Here is an 18,824-nt window from a genome sequence, read left to right on the forward strand (position 1 = left end):
TCTTTTGCCCAACATGGGGCTCGAACCCATGACCCTGAGATTAAGAAACTCATGTTCTACCAACTGAGCTATTGCCCCTTTCCAGGAAGTTAGTGACTGACCATTGAAGGGAGAAAGATCAAAGTCCTGCAACTGAATTTAGCCCCTCCTTTGCCTCCATCCACCTTCTCTCCAGATATTCGACACCTTTAGCAAACAGCCCAGTCCAGGAACACACAAAGTCCTTCAGATCTTTCCCTTTCAGCCCCCAGAGACAGAGATAGAGGCTGCATCAACACAAGAGGAAGAGGTTGGACAGAATCATTTATTGGCCACGGTCTTTTTTACAACGGGATGTTAAAATTAAATACGCAACAGGAAACGGGACAGCTGCCGGAAGAGGCCTCCCTCACTGTGAAGAAGCCATGATGCTAGAGACACCTGAAAGGGAAGCAAAAGGAGGAAGACTTAAAAGGTGGAGCTGCCTTTGAGCAAGACAGACCAGCAACCCATCAAGGCTAAGCTTGTCCAAACGGCAGTGGCTTCATCGAGGATTAAACTTGGGGTTTTCTTAATGCAAAGCAATGATCTACAACGGAGTTCTCCCTTATACAGCAGGGGGTACAGTACTCACACTAATTTGTCAACCACAGGCATATGCATGTGCCCCCCAACACCAACCCCCAGGAATATTGTAAAGAAGGTTCAAACACTTAAATGGGATACATGCAGAGGCTGTGCAGACACTGTAATTCTGCAGAAAGACAGAAATTCAAGAAAATTTCATGTTTCCTTTTAAAAATATGTATCCCCCCCCCAAATAGCTATCACACAGGAATGGGTAAACTCTCTTTCTCTGGCCCTTAAGACTCTGTCCAGCCACATCCCCCACTGGCCCTGTGGTGTGTCCTCCCCTGGTGATTTCACATGGCTGGGTTGTGTCTTTGCACTGGGACTCTTGCTTATCCAGACAGAGGATGGAGTGTGTGTGACTGGACACAGCTTCCACTCATATGTAGTCCCTGGGAGATGACCCACAAGGGGACTGACAAAAAGGTCCCTCACCTCTGCTATAAATATGTGCCTGAATATGGGGGGGGGAGGAAGGAAATGCCAGCAGGGCACTTTTAAGAGATTGGGAGCCGGACCTTTCTCGTCTTAAGTCATTAGCAAGATGAGTAGGCAAACCTGCTCGGTTTATCGACAGGCCACTGAACTTAGCTTTGCTTCATGCTAGCAACTTGCAGAGAGCTCACCAGCCCTGCTTGCAACACAGCCCCCGTCTAGCTTAGGAGGTGCTTCAAGAAACAGGAGGACAAGAGCTGCACTGGTTAGAGAAGCTGACAAGATGCTCACTGTCAAAGTCTATCTTCTCCACAATGTTCTTGGGCTTGATGCTCTCCTCTTGGTTGCAGATGAAGATCGTCCCAGGCTCCGTCTCTGTCCAGCCGTATTTGCTCATCCAAGACTTGAGCTGGTTGTCTGCAATAAGCAAGAGAAGCGTCAAGGGGCTGGGTAGAGGACGGACATGCTATAACAAAAGTTTCATCCTGCACCTCAAACAAAACCCAGTGGGGGAGCAGACATGGCCGTTAATAAGAGGGAGATTTCTAAAGAAACTGAATTATTTTTCCTGGCTCATCAAGAAACTCTTCAAGGACAGGGATGGTCAGAGGGCCCCTACTGATGCTATCACTAAACACAGAGGCCGGTTCTCAAGCTCAATAAAGCAGAGCCAGTTCATGGCTGAAATCAAGGCCACTTCTCTCCAACATCTGCTAGTCATCAAAAAAGGGATAGCAAGACCCTGGCCATCTTCACACATCCCTGCAAACCATGTCTTGCTGCACAAAAGCAAATCCTGTCTGCTTTGCTCCTCCCTGCTAGTGTACAGCTAGAATAAACCATGTACCCTGGCTCACCATTACACCCAAAACAATGTTCGGCAAACTAATAATCACTGTAGTTTGTTTGGAGTGGGAAGCGGAGAGCCTATATCCCTGGTTTGTAACAGTAAACCAGGGATCGCAATACATTTCCTCAACATGAAAGTGAGGAAGAGCGACGCGCACGCAAATCACTTGTGCACGGCAAACCCTGGTTGATGGCTCACTGTGATATGTGAGCATGACTGATGTTATATGTTCCTGAGCTTCTGAAAATGTGCGCAGCATACACACCCAAATAGTTACTCACCTGTGAGGTCGCCCAGCATCTTGGCCAGAAGCCAGCGGTCAATGTGCTGGTACGTGATCCCCACCACATGACAGATAACTGCAGAGAGACAGGACAAGTGGCTTAGAATTGTGGTTCAACATGGGTTCTGAATGAACACAGGTTGCCGTTCCTTAGTTAAGGGAAATCATGGTTAATGCTAGCCAAGGTTTCCTTTAAGCAAGGAACTAAATATCAAACTGCATCACCTGCACTTTAAGTTAGGGCAGGATTTACTCTGGGAAGGGGCTGTGGAAAGACAGATAGTACCATTGATAAAACCGTAGTCTTGTAACGACTGCTCCTCTTAAGGAGGCTGGGGAGAGCACATAAACACACATGGAGCTCAGAAAAGTGCTCAGCTCCTCAGGGAAAGGGAAGAATGAGCAAGATGGTAGGCAAAGTAAGCACACTTCTTCCTTTAATCATTCTGGCATTATTTATTTGAAGTGCAGATTTTCTGCACAACCAACAACTTTTCAGTTTAACCAAAAGGAGTTACGTATCGTCAAGGGCTATATTCAGAGCTGCAGTGGCAGAATCCTGCTGGCATAACAGGCCTTCCTTTTCCGGTACTTACGGGACCGTCTCTCCTGGTATGCCCCGCGGAGGACCTTAAGGTCCATAAACAGTAATACCCGGGCCCGAAGGAAATCAGATTAGCCTCTACTAGAACCAGGGCCTTCTCAACACTGGCCCCGAGGCTGCATTTTAAATTTAATTTTGATGTATTTAGTATTGTTGTTGTGTTGTATTTTAACCAGTTGTTTTGTATTTGGTGTTAGCTGCTTTGAGCCCGACTTTGGCTGGGGAGGGCAGGGTATAAAATATATTATTATTATTATTATTATTATTATTATTATTATTATTATTATTATTATTATTCCACTCTTCCCTGCCCCCAGAATCTGCTCTGGGAGCACCCCCAACTCCAATTTTGAGGGTGTGCAGGAGGCAGAGGTGCAACATTGAACACAGTCCTAAAAATATATATACAGTGGTGCCTCGCTTAACAAACGCCCCGCAAGACAAAATTTTTGCTTAACGGAAGGATTTTTCTAGTGGAGGTTGCCTCACTAGACGAATTCGTTTTGCGAAAAATTCGTCTAGCGAATCACGGTTTCCCATAGGAATGCATTGAAATTCAATTAATGCATTCCTATGGGCAAAAAAAAATTCAAAAAAATTCAATGCATTCCTATGGGATTCGCTAGACAAATTTTCCGTTATAAGAATAGACCCGTGGAACGAATTAAATTCGTCTAGCCAGGCACCACTGTAGTAGACTGGATTTTAGCGTCTAAAGGGGCAAGGAAGGAGAGTTCAGGAGCAGAGAGAAACACACTTACATTTCCTAACAGAGTCCTCAAAACCAGTGATTCCATCCAGGAGATCCATATTCTCATCTAAGGCTTGCTAGGAAGGAAACACACAACGATATCGCTTTGAATCAAAGCAGCTGAGCCATATGCCCTGACAACCCACCCCGATATTAGCAAGGAGAAGCTGAACTTGTTTATGAATTTTAATGAAGCTAAAAATACACCAAAACAGCACAAAAGTACATCAAAAGAGCTGCAAAGGAAAAAAGGAATTGCAGAACATCAGAAATAAAAAATTTAAGGCAGCCACATCAGTAAACTTATCAAATGCAGCACACTTAAAAAAGCTCTGTGTATGCTCTGCAATATTAATGGATATGCTTATGTTTCTTTTCTTTTTAATTTCAATTCCTATCTAAAAGATCTCACAGCTGTTTACATACATGATAAGTTAAAGAAAAACCACTTCAAATGACTTGCGCAACAAATACACAAACAATATTTATATCCATAAATTTTATACAAATTGAATAAAATCAGAGAGGCGGGATAATTGATAATACAATATTTCAAACAACACAATATGCATGCACTTATTCATCCAATCTCACTCACCATCCATTTCACACAATCACTATAACTATTCCCTAGGTGCAAGCATTACCTTGATCAGCCAAATAAAAAAATTCTTTCAGTAGCACCTTAAAGACCAACTAAGTTTATATTTTGGTATGAGCTTTCGTGTGCATGCACACTTCTTCAGTATCTGAAGAAGTGTGCATGCACATGAAAGCTCATACCAAAATATAAACTTAGTTGGTCTTTAAGGTGCTACTGGAAGAATTTTTTTATTTTGCTTCGACTCAGACCAACACGGCTACCTACCTGTAACTTGATCAGCCAGTCATAAATAAACCACTCAAATTCACCAATATTACCACCCATATGCAAAGGGTCACTGCCAAGCATACACAGATGCCTGAGCCCCACCGGACTATCTAATACTCCTCTTCCATCTCTCACCGGACAGGGGCCCAGATCTATACTAGGGAAGGCTCTCGCCCTGGAGAGTATCTAACTCGTTCCATCCACTCACTCCAAACGACAGAATCATAGCTTACATGCTATACAGCCTCAACATCTGATAAGGAATCAACCAACTCTGGGAAGCCGACACAAAGACCAGCCTCACCCTCAAGGTGACCCTGAAGATCACCACACACTCAAGGTGTTTTGCTTCCATGCTCCTGTTGGCATGTCATTGTTCTGATTGTTTTTGAAACAAACAGCACTTTAAAAAGAAAAGTGAAGACAAGGCAAGTTTGAGGCAGGCAATCATCTCTTGGGCTCGTATGTCATTCAAAAGCAAAACTTTTTTCTTTTTTCTTTGCAAATCACAAAGGATTGTTGAGTAAGATATGAGCTTGGCTTACCCAGAAAGCCTGGAAGTGGCAGGTCTCCAGCAGCTCACCCAGGTATAAGATCTGACGGATGGGTCTCTCCTCTTGCTGGGAGATATGGCATTAAGGTGGCAAATGGAACAGGGGGGAAGGTGTGAGGTTTCTTGCCCCAAGTCTTAGGCAGGCTAAGAAATATTAACAGCTCATTGTATAGTCCAGGCTTCCTCAACCTCAGCCCTCCTACAACTCCCATGATCCCTAGCTAGCAGGACCAGTGGTCAGGGATAATGGGAACTGTAGTCTCAAAACATCTGGAGGGCTGAGGTTGAGGAAGCCTGGTATAGTCAGAACAGAGGTCTTTCCGCAGCTACAGGAAAGACAGTTACCCATTAACGGAAGCAGAACAGTATCTTTTTGTAAATACTGTTGCAGGGTCATCACATGGACGGTAATTCCACAAATTAGTTCACTCCTCCCACTATTAGCACTAACTTTATTTCTTGCTGGAGAGAATCAAATAACCGTTTGCTTTTATATTTAAAAGGGAGAGCAGTTGCAGACTCTCTCCCCAGTATTCTTTGGTGAAACCCAGTATCTTTTTATGCAGCCAGCACAATCATAACACCTCTCTCCATTCTGCCAGGTATGCATTATACATCATGCCAGCTGCTTGCGCTCCAGTCCTGCTTGAGGGTTTCTCCTGTGAGAACAGGATGCTGGACTAGATGGGCCATCAGCCTAACCCAGCAGGCTCCTATTTTGTTTTTGTGATACCTCCTCCTTACAAAGTGCAGACAGCAGGGAAACATCTTCCCCGCCCCCAATACCTGGTCCTTCTTTCCATTTTTTCCTCACTTAACACTCAGTCCCAAGAAGAGCTTCAAGGATCCTGAAAACTTGCTCACTACTTTGTGGCATCTTAGTTGCTGTCAAAGTTTGGATTTAAAAAAAAGAAAATGGACCAGCATGGTTCTTGCAACTGTCATATGTTGGGTGAGATAAAGTACATTTTATGTCCTGACGATTTCAGTGGGAAAGAAACACATCTTTAGCCTAGCTGGCAGGGGTTGCAATGCAGCTTGGGGCTACAGGTGGCACTGAGGTCCAAACAACTGAAGGTTTACTGCCTTAGGATGGTAATATTTCTCATTTTCGTATCAATTTTAGAGCACCCATTGCACTTCACACACATTCTCTCAGGAACTCAACAACTTTGTTAAGAAAAGAACAATAGTGTTGCCCCCATGTTGTAAGTGGAGGTGCAAGGCTTGCCTAAGGGCATGTGAGTTGGAATGGAAGTTGAACCTGAGAACTCTTGGTTCATAGCTCAAGTCTTTGCCCATGTGCAGCACACCCTTCCCCTCGGGAAAAGGATACATGAGCCTGGTCAATCATACACTTGCAGAGTGTGAAATCTGTGTGGGGCAGGTTGGTCAGAGCTTTCAGAAGGATCTGAGCAGTGACTGTGGTTTGGAAGAAGGCAGGGTTAAACTGATACCTGGATATGAGATAAAAAGAAAGAATATATTGGGACTCCAGACAGAAAGGAGATCAGCATGTATTTATCGGTACTAGAAATTAATGGTCAAGACTGAATTAGGTCTAACCGGTGTGTGCAAAGTTGAACACAACCCTATGGGTCCAAGTGCTTCACTGTCCTCCAAAAACTTGCACCCACCTTGAGAGGCACTTGGTTCACAAACCCATTTACAGATTTAGCCCCATGGCTCTTCACCAAATCAGTGCCTAGGTCAAGCTGGGCACCGGCCCCCAAGCGCACCTAGTTTGGCCCTCACTTCTTGGAACTGTTTTCAATAGCAGACTCACCCCACCCCCAAAAAAGGGCAAGCAAGAAGCCACTCACAGTTTGAGCACAGCCAGGTTGGCCTCCAGGTCATAGGCATTCTCCTTGGCTTGCGTCTCCACGTAGCGCTCTAGCGTGGCCAGATTCTCCGGGTTATACCTGAAACACAGAAAAGGTTGGGGTGAGGACCGCTAGGCTAAGGCCGCATCCACACCATACACGGGCAACACTGTGGTGCTACATTTAGCACTTGTGGCTTACCGCCCACCCCCCACCAATCTTGGGAGTTGCAGTTTGTTCAGGGCGCTGAAAGTGGTTGGGAGACCTCCTCCCACCATTTCACAGAACTACAATTCCCAGAGTGGTTTGACAGCCGATGCCTGCTTCACAGAGGAACTTTGGAAATCATTGCTCTGGGAAGCAGGGGAGACAAGGGAAGCCTCCCAACTTCCCTACAGTTTCAACACATTGCCTAGGTGTACATCTCGAGGCAAAGTCGCTCGGGGACCGTTTGGGTGGCAAAAACGACTAGTAAAAGCTTAGTTCATAAGTAAAGGCTGTAAATCACGTAACGCAGGCGTGCCTCTGAGCACGTGCAGAGGAAACAAGGGAAGCCCCCAACCCGCGTCGCTTGGTTTCTGAAGTCGCCCCCGAAGGATGGGAAGGTGGGTGGTGGTGGCTGCCTTGGTAACCGCACCCAGGTCCCTCCCACCCCACCCCTCTATCAATCGCCCACCCCCCTCCGGATCAGCACCTGTCGATGCCCTTCAGCAGCTTCCCCACGTTCGCCCGCATCTGCTCGAAGAGCGCCATGGCACGCGGAACCGTGAGCGGAGAAGGAGGCAGCGGCGGCGGAAAAGGAAGGGAAAGGACCGCGTCCTCAGCACAGGAAGCGGAAGGAGCAGGAAGTGAAGGAACTTCCTGCCGGGCAGCCTCCGACTTCCGCTTCCGCCGATGCACGCCGGAGGCAGCGCCGCAGGCTAGAGGTTCGTTCCGCGCATGCGTTGCGGAAAAAAGGCCCGAGGAGAGGCGGACGACACTCTTGGTCCCGCCCCCTTCGGGGTGGAGCTTCGGCTTCGACTCCTCCCCCTCCCTTCTCCCTTGGAAGATTCTATGCAGATCTTTTGCGCGAGGACTAGAAACTTATGCTTGGTTTTTGAAACCGGAACTTCTCTGGAGCGGAGATTTAAACTGCACCGGACTTAAATTGCACCAAGCAGAGATCCTGCCGACTGGGACCAGCCAGCGCCTGAGCGACAGCCATGCATGCAATTCAAATGGCGGTGCCATTGGATTTACGTGGTGCATGATTCTGGCCACACACACCCCCGCCCAATCTCCTTTAGGATGCAGCTGGGCCATTTTTAGCTCTCCCCCTCCCCCCGTAACTTTTTGTACGCGATAAGGATCCCGCGATCTACCAGGATCAGCCAGGTTAAACATCCCTGCAATAGGATATACCAGTTCGCTGAGCTCTGGCTTCTTCAGGGAGGGAACCTTAACTCGGTGGCAGAGCACCTGCGGGAAGGCACCTGGTTCACTTCGCATCTGGCTGAGACCCTGGAGAGCCGACGTCAGGCAGACGAGGCCTGCGTCGTGGGCATAGAGTCTGACCTGGTGGTAGCAAGGAATAGTAGCGTAGTGGCAAAATCAGAAGCGAAGTGATAGTCACAGCCATGGCCCATTCTAAAATTGCACAATTACACAATGTTTTGTAATTATGGATGTACAAGTGAAACTCGGAAAATTAGAATACAGTATCATCGAAAAGTGCATTTATTTCAGTAACACAATTTAAAAGGTGAAACCAATATATGAGATAGATGCATGACATGCAAACCAAGATATGGCAAGCCTTTATTTGTTGTAATTGTAATTATTTGTCGTTAGACGGGTCAATTATAAACGGAATGTAATTAATGAAATGTAATAGCGATGTTTATTTTTGTATTATTGTAACTATTTGTTTTATTACTGTGGAATTTCCAAAAGAAAGCATTTGTAAAAATAAAAATAAAAAATAAAAAGTTGCATTACTGAAATAAATGCACTTTTTGGCGATATTCTAATTTTCCGAGTTTCACCTGTATTGCAGCAATCCGTGCAAATCTCCAGCTGTTGCCTTTCTGCTAGATCTACTCTGTTCTGTGCACATACATAAGTAAATGATTTGGAGTGCTCCAATATCATTTTTCGGAGCGGTCCCCCCCCCCCCGAGTACTTGGCGCCTCTTTTTTGTTATTAAAAAGTGTGGCACTTACTGTAACAACTTCATTGTGAGTACAGGCACCTATTTTTCTAGTGACAGCATAGTTTTGCAGTGACTCAAGCTGTGCTTTCCTTGAAGTTGTATCATACTTAACAGAACTTGCACATCCTTCTATTGAAACAGACGCACTTTGCGTTTTCAGTATTCCTGAATGCTTAGTTTTGGAGCATACAATGGACAGAAAGCTCCCCTTTCATGCTGGTCGGGCGGCTCTAGGATGCTGGAGACTGAGACCCAGCTGCAGAAATACAGTAGTAAGGGGTCTTTGACTTCCAGTGACCCCGGACTATACCACTGACGAGGGAGCTTCCTTTGACCTTTGCACTCCTGCAGGCATCATAAGCACATAGTTAAACAATGGAACTCACTTGCACAATAAGCTTTTGGCTGCCTACTTGGATGGTTTAAAAAGAAGATTGGACAAATTCACGGACAGTTCTCTGTGGCTGTGAGCTGTCCATGGATGCCCACGTCAATTCTGTGTCCAGGGCAGCTGTCTACCATGTGGTACGCAGGCTGACACCCTACCTGCCCGCAGACTGTCTCACCAGAGTGGTGCATGCTCTAGTTATCTCCTGCTTGGACTACTGCAATGTGCTCTACGTGAGGCTACCTTTGAAGGTGACTCGGAAACTGCAGGTTATCCAGAATATGGCAGCTAGATTGGTGACTGGGATTGGCCGCCGCGACCATATAACACCGGTCCTGAGAGACTTGCATTGGCTCCCAGTACATTTCCGAGCACAATTCAAAGTGTTGGTGCTGACCTTGAAAGCCTTAAACGGCCTCAAAGGCCCAGTATACCTGAAGGAGCGTCTCCACCCCCATCGTTCAGCCAAGACACTGAGGTCCAGCGGCAAGGGTCTTCTGGCAGTTCCCTTGCTGCGAGAAGTGAGGTTACAGGGAAACAGGCAGAGGGCCTTCTCAGTGGTGGCGCCCGTCCTGTGGAACACCCTCCCATCAGATGTCAAGGAAATAAGCAACTATCTGACTTTTAGAAGACATCTGAAGGCAGCCCTGTGTAGGGAAGTTTTTAATGTTTGATGCTGTATTGTGCTTTTAATATTCTGTTGGGAGCCACCCAGAGTAGCTAGGGAAACCCAGCCAGATAAGCGGGGTGTAAATAAATGATGATGATGATGATGATGATGATGATGATGAAGGCACAAAGGTAGGAAGCAGCATGCTTTTGAATTCAAGTGGCTGTTGTGCTTCAGATCTTGCTTGCGGGCTTTCTATTGACGCACTGAGAACAGGATACTGGACTAGCTGAGCCAATGGCAGTCTCGTCTTACAAGTCTCTAGCATAGGGGTGGGCAAGTTTGTTTAAAGTCCAGGGGCCACATTCCTTTCTGGGTAGCCATCTGAGGGCCACATGTCAGTAGTGGATGGGGCCAGGGACAAAAGTGGGCGGAGCAATGAATGTAAATTTTACCTTTGTACAGTAGGCCAGTTCCTGCAAACACTCACACAGCCTTCTCTCTCCTTCATCACCAAGAAGCATTATCAGAGTTCTAGACACATTGTGGGCATGCAAAAGCACTCAAGGAAGATTTGCAGCCAGGCCAGTGCAGGGTGTGACCAGTGAGAGTCCCAAGGGCTGCATTTTGGCCCCTGGGGCAGAGGTTTCCGGCCGGTGCTTCAGCCCCAGCCCCTTCCCCAAGGGAAACCGGGCCAGCGAATAGGAGGCGATAGAGGAACTGATGTGATATCTGTATCCCCGCCACAGGGCTTTAAAGGCCACGGTGGAGCTCGCGCAAACCAATCATGCTTCAAATCAGGAAGCAGAACCCTGAGAAATTTATAAAGTGCCCTGACCACATTGCTGTTCTGACGCCCACGCGCAGTGAGAGAGTCACAGACTTTGCAAACCTCTGCCTTGGGGTGGCAGGGGGTGGGGAAGCACTGAACAATGGATGCCCAGGAAAGAGCTGCCCTAGACATTTCCACCCGAAACCCCCAAGAGGACTTTGAACTTCTGCTGAGAGTTGGTGGAGGGACCTATGGAGAAGTTTATAAGGTAAGCGACCAAACCGCTGCTCCTTCCTGGAGAGAGTGAGTGGCTGAGGGCATCACCCTTTGGGGGCTGCGACTTCCACAGCTGCACACGAATTGACCAGCAAAAGAAGGATTCCTCATAATATAATCTTAGATCTGGCAGGGAAAACCCACCTCTTCCTTTTGCATCCATTAAAATGCTATATTTTATGCTTGGTTTCTTCCCCTGCCAGGTCTATTTTGTAATATCTCTCTGTCACTCTTTGAAACATCCTGCATTGCCAATCACATGTTTGAAATAGGAAAAACATCTTCGGCAATACAGCTGCATGCTAATTGAACTGGGTTTGAGGACAAAACAAATATCAAGTAGGGTTCGCCTGTGGAACTCATAGCTGCATGATATTGGAAAAGCTGAGAAGTGGGTTGTCGGCCACATTTCTATCCCACAATTCCCCTAAAGACCTTGGGGAAACATGGATCACTCCCTTCTTTTATCTTCACAGCAACACACTGCTCAATTCTCTTATGCGTTCCTCCCAGTATGTGTACCACTGCTGTCCTAGTGTGTGTCATAGTTGAGTATTGTATGAATTTGGTGCTCTGTTGAGCACTTCATCCACCGCACATTGCTAGTCTCTGTGCCCAAGGCACTGCCTGTTTTTTAAAGCTGCAAGGCAGGCTGTTCTTCAACGGGTTCAGCTTTCTGCCTCACTACTATGTTGGGAAATGCTGCACCCGCCATATTTCCACCTGCCGTGTTGTACTTAAAGGCACAGGAACCCTTACTGGGAGAGAAAGCGCGTGGCAACTGTCCTGTCTGTCTGCCTTGGCAATTCTCTCCATGGGACATAAGAGAGGTAAATGCGAGGGCATTTATGGGATGGCCGCTTTAAGTAAGAGATGGAGGCTCATGAAACAGGCACCTTCTCCCCTGACAATGTGAAATCAGAAAAAGCCAGGCAGGGGGTAGAGCAGCTCCCCTATGAGGCAAGGCTACAACATTTGGGACTTTATAGTTTAGAAAAAGAAAAAGACAAGCAGGCGGCGATGCGATAGGAGTGTATAAAACTGTGCAGCATGGAGAAAGTGGACGGAGGTACTTCCCCCCCCTCCTGTTGTCACACTAGAATTTGTGGATGTTCAGTGAAGCTGAATGTCATAAGATTTGGGACACGACAAGAGAAAATACTTATTCGCACAGCTCATAGTTAAGCTACGGAACTCCCTCCCACAGGAAGCAGCGATGGCCGCCAACTTGGGTGGCTTCGAAAGAGGGTTAGACAAATTCCTGGAGGAGGAGAAATCTGTTGGTGGTTACTAGCCACGATGGCTGTGTTCTGTGGCCGGAGGCAGCATGCTCCTGGGCTTGGGTCCGGCTTGTTGGCATCTGGGTCGGCCACTGTGATAACAGGATGCTGGAGTAAATGGGCCATTGCAATTTGGCAGGCTCCAAATGAAGGACCATCTGATCCTCTCAAGAGGCCAGATTTGGCTCCTGGGGACTCTAGTTCCTGACCTCTCCTGCTCACCTTTCCCTCCCCATTTCCAGTTCAAGGCTCAGCCTTAAAAGCTATTTTCAGCGGTTGGAAAACATGATGGGTACCTTTATTTCTTGGGCCATAAGCCGCCATGACAAGTATCAACGCAGAATAAGCACCTGGGACGCTTGTATAATTATCTATTTCTATTGCTGGCAAATGGAAATTGAATTTTGGTTGGCTTTGACTGCAATAGACTGTTCAAGACACCTTGCAACTTATCTCCTTGTAGGCATCATGCACACAAAAGGTTAAAATTAACAGCTTTAGCAGAAGAACAAAGTATTGCTGTTGAAGAGAATGCTTTGGAACACATACTTTCCCTACCCTGTCCTGACACAGGTTTCCCCTGCACATCTGGTTTTAGTGGGTTGTTATTTTTAAAAATATCTGCATTCATATACTTGTTCCAAGTTGGGATTCAAGGAGGCTTAGAGCATTTAAAGGCAACATCATAAAATACAAAGTAATAGAAACAAACTAGTTAAAAAAATTGAGATTCTTCAGAACACATTTAGTACCAGCAATTAAAATCCAATTTGACCCAGTGATCAGTACCACCTGCGCCTTAGTTTCCAAAGGCCTGCCTGAGCATGAAGGCTCAGCCTGTTGGGGGAAGGATAACAAAGAGGGAGCCAATCTAACCTCTCTTGGGAGGGAATTTCACAATATGGGAGCCACCACAGAAAAGTCTCTCTCGTGTCACCACGAACCACGGTTTTGGTGTTGATGGGAGCCAAAGAAAGTGCTCACCCCAGGATCTTAGCATGTCGGCAGGTTTGTATAGGAAGGTATGATATTCCAGGTAGCCTGGGCCTGATCCTCATCTAAGCCCTACCATCCACTCCTCCTTAAAAGGAGCTTGGCTGCCTTCTGATGCTACGGTACTAGTCCGAGAAGAATTATAATGGGGAGTGAATAACTGGGGTGTGTTTGTACGTGGATGAACCCCATAGCTTTTCTGTAGCATCTACAAAAGCTGTTATTCCTGGGAGGTGTTCCCAGGGAATGCTCAGAATGGCAGCAACTTCTGAAAATTGTACAGGGATAGGGGAGAAATTGGTTTCGGGTCACATTTCCTGGTTCAGTTCCCGAAACAATATGCAAACTGAAACTCAGCTATCCTTCAAAATTTGCATTTCACAAAAACTTGCACGCATCGGGGGAAAGTGTGCCAAGAATCGAAGACATTAGTGAAAACAACATAGGAAAAGACATTGTGTTAGGGAGAAAAAAACAACTGATGGCAATAATAATAATAATAATAATAATAATAATAATAATAATAATAATAAATATTATTTGTACCGCCGCCCTCCCCGGTCGGAGCTGGGCTCAGAGCGGCTAACATCATATGTGTTTATTAGGAGAAATTTGCACTAAAGAGCTGATGGATTTTTCATGGGGGCTCTTGATTAAAATTTGGAAACTGATGCAGATTGAGATGAATGTAAGATTAGGAAAAAAAATAGAAACTGGAAAAAAATGAAATGGACAGAAATCACTTTGTACTTACTTTTGTCCTGAACAGTATTGTTTGTTAATAAATTTGTGAGTAAGAATGGCTGCATGTACATAAAGGTAAAGGGACCCCTGACCATTAGGTCCAGTCGTGACCGACACTGGGGCACACCCCCTCAAAAAAGGAATTCAAGGAATTGTCGGTTACTACAGCTCCCAGCATCCGTACCAAACTAATCATTTATGTATTTACTAGCTGGCCCTGCCACGCGTTGCTGTGGGTTATTTGTGTGATTTCCCTTACCCTGTGCCAATCCATGACATATCCCTGTGATTCCCCCCCTTATCCCCCTCCCTCATCCCTGTGAATCCCCCAACTCTGTCCTGATCCATGACCTATTATGCCCCCTCTTCCCCCCACCCCGGCTTATCCCTGTGATTTCCCCTCTCTCCTCCCCCTAATCCCCCCACTTACCCCTGTGATTTTCCTCCTCTCCTCCGTCCAACCCCCCCCCCCGGGTTATTCCTGTGACCCATTCATTTTGCACACAATCATTCCCCCAATGCACATGTTCTGTAAAATTTTGCCCTGTCCCAACCCTGACTCCCCTACCCACGTGTGTTATGTGAAATAACATTTATTCTACCCAAAGGCACGGCCCTGTAAAAGGCCCATATTCAGTTGATTTTATGCTGTGGCCTATTCGCCCCCCCCATCCCCCCCAGACAGGCCCCTAAATCCACTCAGCCTAGTCTGCAAAGCCGAGGCGAGATACTGTGGAGAGGGCAGGTTTCATCCCTGTGTCTCTCCCCCCCACCCTGTTCTGACCCATTACCTATCCCTGTCCCCTATTCAGCCCCCCACCCCACCCCAGGCAGGCCCCTACCTCCACTTGGCAATGTTGGGCCTTGTTGCTGCAAAAGGCCTGTTTTCAGTTGGTTGCTGTGGAATTTTGTGATGTCATCTGGTGGCGCGGCTTTCAAGGCAGCAGTGGACGATCTGCCTTTCTATTGGATGCTGCTGGAGTCTTCAGAGCTTCTGCTGGTGATGTCTAATTTGGGCGCCACTTTTTTGTGTTTAATCATTAGTTTAGGTATGAAAGGTTTGCTTTTTTGGGGAAAAATGCCAGATCCCTCACTGATGGGTATGGAACGCTGTAGCCAAATTTGTTACATTACAGTTCAGCGGTTACGGAGAAAGGCTGTGACTTCTGCGCACGCAATGCCTACATTTTTATATACTATATATAGGTTACAGTTACTTACTGCAGTTCCCAAGTTTCTTTGAGGAGGGGAAAGGGCGAATCTGGCTTTAAACTTAAATTTAGCTTTAAGTTTCCCTACAACAGGGGTAGAAAACTTCCAAGAGACTGCGATCTACTCTCAGAGTTAAAAACTGGCAGTGATCTACCCCCTTTTGGGGGGTTCAAGTCAAAGTTGTTGAAGTTCTTTAGGGAGGAGGAAAGCGACGCTGAGCTTTTTTTAGGAAGGAAAACCCTGTTTTTGGTGGTTAGGGAGGAAAGCCCAGTTTTTTAGGGGTGCAGGGCAAAGATGCTTTTTTAGGGGAGCCAAAGTTTTTTAGCTTCTTGGGGGGGGGAGCCAGTGATTTACTGGTGATCTACCACAGACATCCAGTGATCTTCTGGTAGATTACTATTTAGCTGTTGGACATGCCTGCCCTGCAACATGTCTTGCTTGTTTCAATAATAAATAATAATAATAAAATTTTATTTATACCCTGCCCTTCCCGGTTCAGAAACCCGGGCTCAGGGTGGCTAACAACAAATTTAAAACACTTAATTGTAATACAACATAAAAGCAGCATAAAATACAGTATAAAAGCATGAATAACAATAAAAGTCAAAAATCAAAAATCAATTTGGGGAAAATTCATCCAATAAACATTAGATAGTCACCAGGGCTAGCTGGTTAAATTAGTCCTACTTGGGCCAGCAAGGAGGCCAGGGGAGAATTAGCTGTGGGGTCCCACAGCGGGTAACCTTCATAAAAGGGGGGGGAGAAGGGAAATAAAGGCATAGAGGCACCCCTTTCTTCTCTGGTTTGCCAGTTTCTCTCTCCCAGGCCTCTTGGAGGAACGGCAGCCTGTCTTGAAAGACCACCCATCCACTTAGCGTAACGGCTCACATCCTGCTTGATACTATCAAAGGAGCCAAGGGCTGCAGCTGCATCCTCTGCCCAAATTTTTCAGCTTGCATTCTCCTTCCTCGAACCAGTCTCCCGCTTTGAGCGGTGGGATGCAGGGGCCAAGCAAGGTGAGGCCACAGGAATTCACAATCGAATCTCCCGCCTGTTTATAACTGTGTTTACATTGCACTTCTCCTCCAGAGGGTTTGAGGTGGCATGCAGGCCTCTATCCCAGGTGATGTCATGCGCGTGCCTTTGTCGCGCCCTGTTGGCGCCTCCTGCGACTGCGCTGAGTCCCGGCGGGCCCTGCGAAAAGCCTGACGGGTCCTGTTGGGCCTCGGCGCACCATGTGTGTCATGCACAGTCCACGTTAGGTCAACTGGTCAGGTACCCACAGTAATAATATTGTGGGTGCCTCGGCACCCAGGCCATACCTGCCAAGTCTCCCTCTGAAAAATGCGGGATCAGCAGCGGCGCGGCACCGGAAGTTGCGGCCACCACCAAAATGGCCACCAGGCATGCGTAGAAGTGACTTCCGGTGCCACTCTGCCCGATTTCCGGTGCTCACACATGGGAAGAGTGGCATCCAAAATAGAGGCTCCCTGGTAGGTAGGTAATCCGGGGGATTTCTGGAATTTTTCTCCATTTGGGAGAACAGCGGGAAACGGATTAAAATCCGGGGGTTTCCCGCGAAAAGCGGGATACTTGGCAGCTAAGACCCAGGCCCCCCTTCCTGAGTTGGTGCCTTTACCCTGGAGGCCGCCATTCCTTTGTTTGTAATTGCTATGCTTTGTTTGCTTACTTTTGATTGCGCATCTGGATGATACCATTGCCGAACCATTGTATTCCAAATATGCCCACCTAGCCACCCTTCTTGTGTTTTTCCAGACCTGATTTGTGGCAACAATTTTGGTAGTAGAAGAAGAAGAGGAAGGAAAGGAAAACAGCACATCAATAGTTGTCAATATAAGCTGACTAATTGAGGGGGCAATCAAGGGGCAATTCACCCTCCAGCCACCCTGAACAGGAAGCAATAAAAGTGGCTGGAACTTTTCAAGGAGGAAACTTGTAATCAACGCTGCTGGGTCTGCCCAAAAAATAGAGTTCTTATTATTTGCTTGTTATAGGCTTGACATCGTTCCTGGCAGCCATTTCCCCTCCTGACATGATACAAATCAGTGGTGTGGTGAGCAGCTATACCCAGTAACAAGTTTGTTGTCCTGATAATTTCAGAACTGCTACTTGGTTGAACACATTATTTTTATCTTTTTTTTTTATTAAAGAAAACCATTTATATCTTTCGCAGATATAGATCAGAATGGCGTGAAATAAAAAACCCCACAATAAAATTCAGCAGACACTATAACAAATACAGGAGATAATAGGGCCACTAAAATATCTAGGAAGGCTCAAAACTGATTTTTAACAACAACAACTACTACTATAACCAGGTGCACTCCTATGGGAAATCACGTTTCCAATGGCGCTTTTCGACTTACAAATTTTTCGACCTACGAAGGTGCCTTCGGGATGGATTAAATTTGTAAGTCGAGGCACCACTGTAAATATTTTAGTGTTGCAACACCAAGACTCTGGAACAATAATAATAATAATAATAATTTATTTATACTCCGCCCATCTGGCTGGGTTTCCCCAGCCACTCTAGGCGGATTCCAACAAAACAGTAAAATACAATAATCTATTAAACATTAAAAGCTTCCCTAAACAGGGCTGCCTTCAGATGTCTCCTAAAAGTCTGGTAGTTGTTATTCTCTTTGACATCTGGTGGGAGGGCATTCCACAGGGCGGGTGCCACTACCGAGAAGGCCCTCTGCCTGGTTCCCTGTAACTTCACTTCTTGCAGGGAGGGAACTGCCAGAAGGCCCTCGGCGCTGGACCTCAGTGTCTGGGCAGAATGATGGGGGGTGGAGATGCTCCTTCAGGTACCGTATACTGGGCCTTTGAGGCCTTTTAGGGCTTTAAAGGTCAGCACCAACACTTTGAATTGTGCTCGGAAACGTACTGGGAGCCAATGTATGGTAGGTCTTTCAAGACTCCTTGCTTATTGACATCAGGCATATGTCTTCATTGCACCCTTTTCGGCTCCTGCTTAAAAATATTTTGTTTAGGTATGTATGTAGCGTGTTGATATGTGGTTTCAGCATATTGTTGATTTTAATTGGTTTTTTAAAACCTTCAAATAGCCGTTTAGTACTTGTCATTGAAAATTTTGTGCCATTCTTTTTGCAAACTGCCTCTCCCCCAAAGAGAAGTCACAGGAAAAAGCCCGGCTTGTCTGTTTGCTGCTGTTTCACGAATTTCAAGGTAGAAAACCAATCCTCCATTCTTCAAATTGAGGAAATCTTTCTTATTCTTTGGCTATTCCTCGTATCCGAGTAAGATTGTCTTCCATAAGCACATTATGGAGGCCAATTCTGGATCCACATGTCCTTCCACAGGGGGACATACCTTGTTTTCCCGAAAATAATACATACCCATAAAATAAGCCGTAGCAGGATTTCTATGCATTTGCGCAATATAAGCCATACCCCGAAAATAAGCCATAGTGATAGGCGCAGTTCTGGAGGGCCCAAGGAAGAGGCGAGGCTGGATGCGTAATAAAAATAATACACTCCCTGAAAATAAGCCATAGTGTGTCTTCTTGAGGAAAAATAAATTTAAGACAGTGTC

General features: G+C 46.3%; 2 protein-coding genes across 2 annotated transcripts in view; one reads left to right on the plus strand and one right to left on the minus strand.

Moving 5' to 3' along the window:
* Positions 1–286: 286 nt before the first annotated feature.
* EIF3K (eukaryotic translation initiation factor 3 subunit K) lies at positions 287–7,574 on the minus strand. Its single transcript, XM_035117972.3, has 8 exons — positions 7,474–7,574; positions 6,780–6,878; positions 6,293–6,413; positions 4,949–5,023; positions 3,543–3,609; positions 2,176–2,253; positions 1,336–1,461; positions 287–420 (listed from the first exon to the last, which is right to left on the minus strand). Exons 1-8 carry the CDS (start codon positions 7,530–7,532, stop codon positions 389–391), a joined length of 657 nt encoding a protein of 218 aa, XP_034973863.1. The 5' UTR covers positions 7,533–7,574; the 3' UTR covers positions 287–388.
* Positions 7,575–10,764: 3,190 nt separating this feature from the next.
* Positions 10,765–18,824, plus strand: part of MAP4K1 (mitogen-activated protein kinase kinase kinase kinase 1) — a 57,843-nt gene continuing 49,783 nt past the window's right edge. Inside the window, 1 exon segment of the mRNA XM_035118949.3 lies at positions 10,765–11,008. Within this exon segment, the coding sequence (XP_034974840.3) occupies positions 10,901–11,008 (108 nt within the window). The 5' untranslated portion in view covers positions 10,765–10,900.

The sequence above is a fragment of the Zootoca vivipara genome, chromosome 6 (assembly GCF_965207765.1).
Source record: "Zootoca vivipara chromosome 6, rZooViv2.hap1.1, whole genome shotgun sequence".
Classification (NCBI taxonomy): domain Eukaryota; kingdom Metazoa; phylum Chordata; class Lepidosauria; order Squamata; family Lacertidae; genus Zootoca; species Zootoca vivipara.

Excerpts from the sequence above, each read along its gene's own strand:
- EIF3K (XM_035117972.3), bottom strand. The coding sequence starts at position 7,532 with ATGGCGCTCTTCGAGCAGATGCGGGCGAACGTGGGGAAGCTGCTGAAG. Across the intron at positions 5,024-6,292 it reads GTATGATTGACCAGGCTCAT|CAAGAGGAGAGACCCATCCG; the intron begins GTATCCTTTTCC and ends CATATCTCCCAG. Across the intron at positions 2,254-3,542 it reads TGAGGACTCTGTTAGGAAAT|TTATCTGTCATGTGGTGGGG; the intron begins GTAAGTGTGTTT and ends GTCTCTCTGCAG.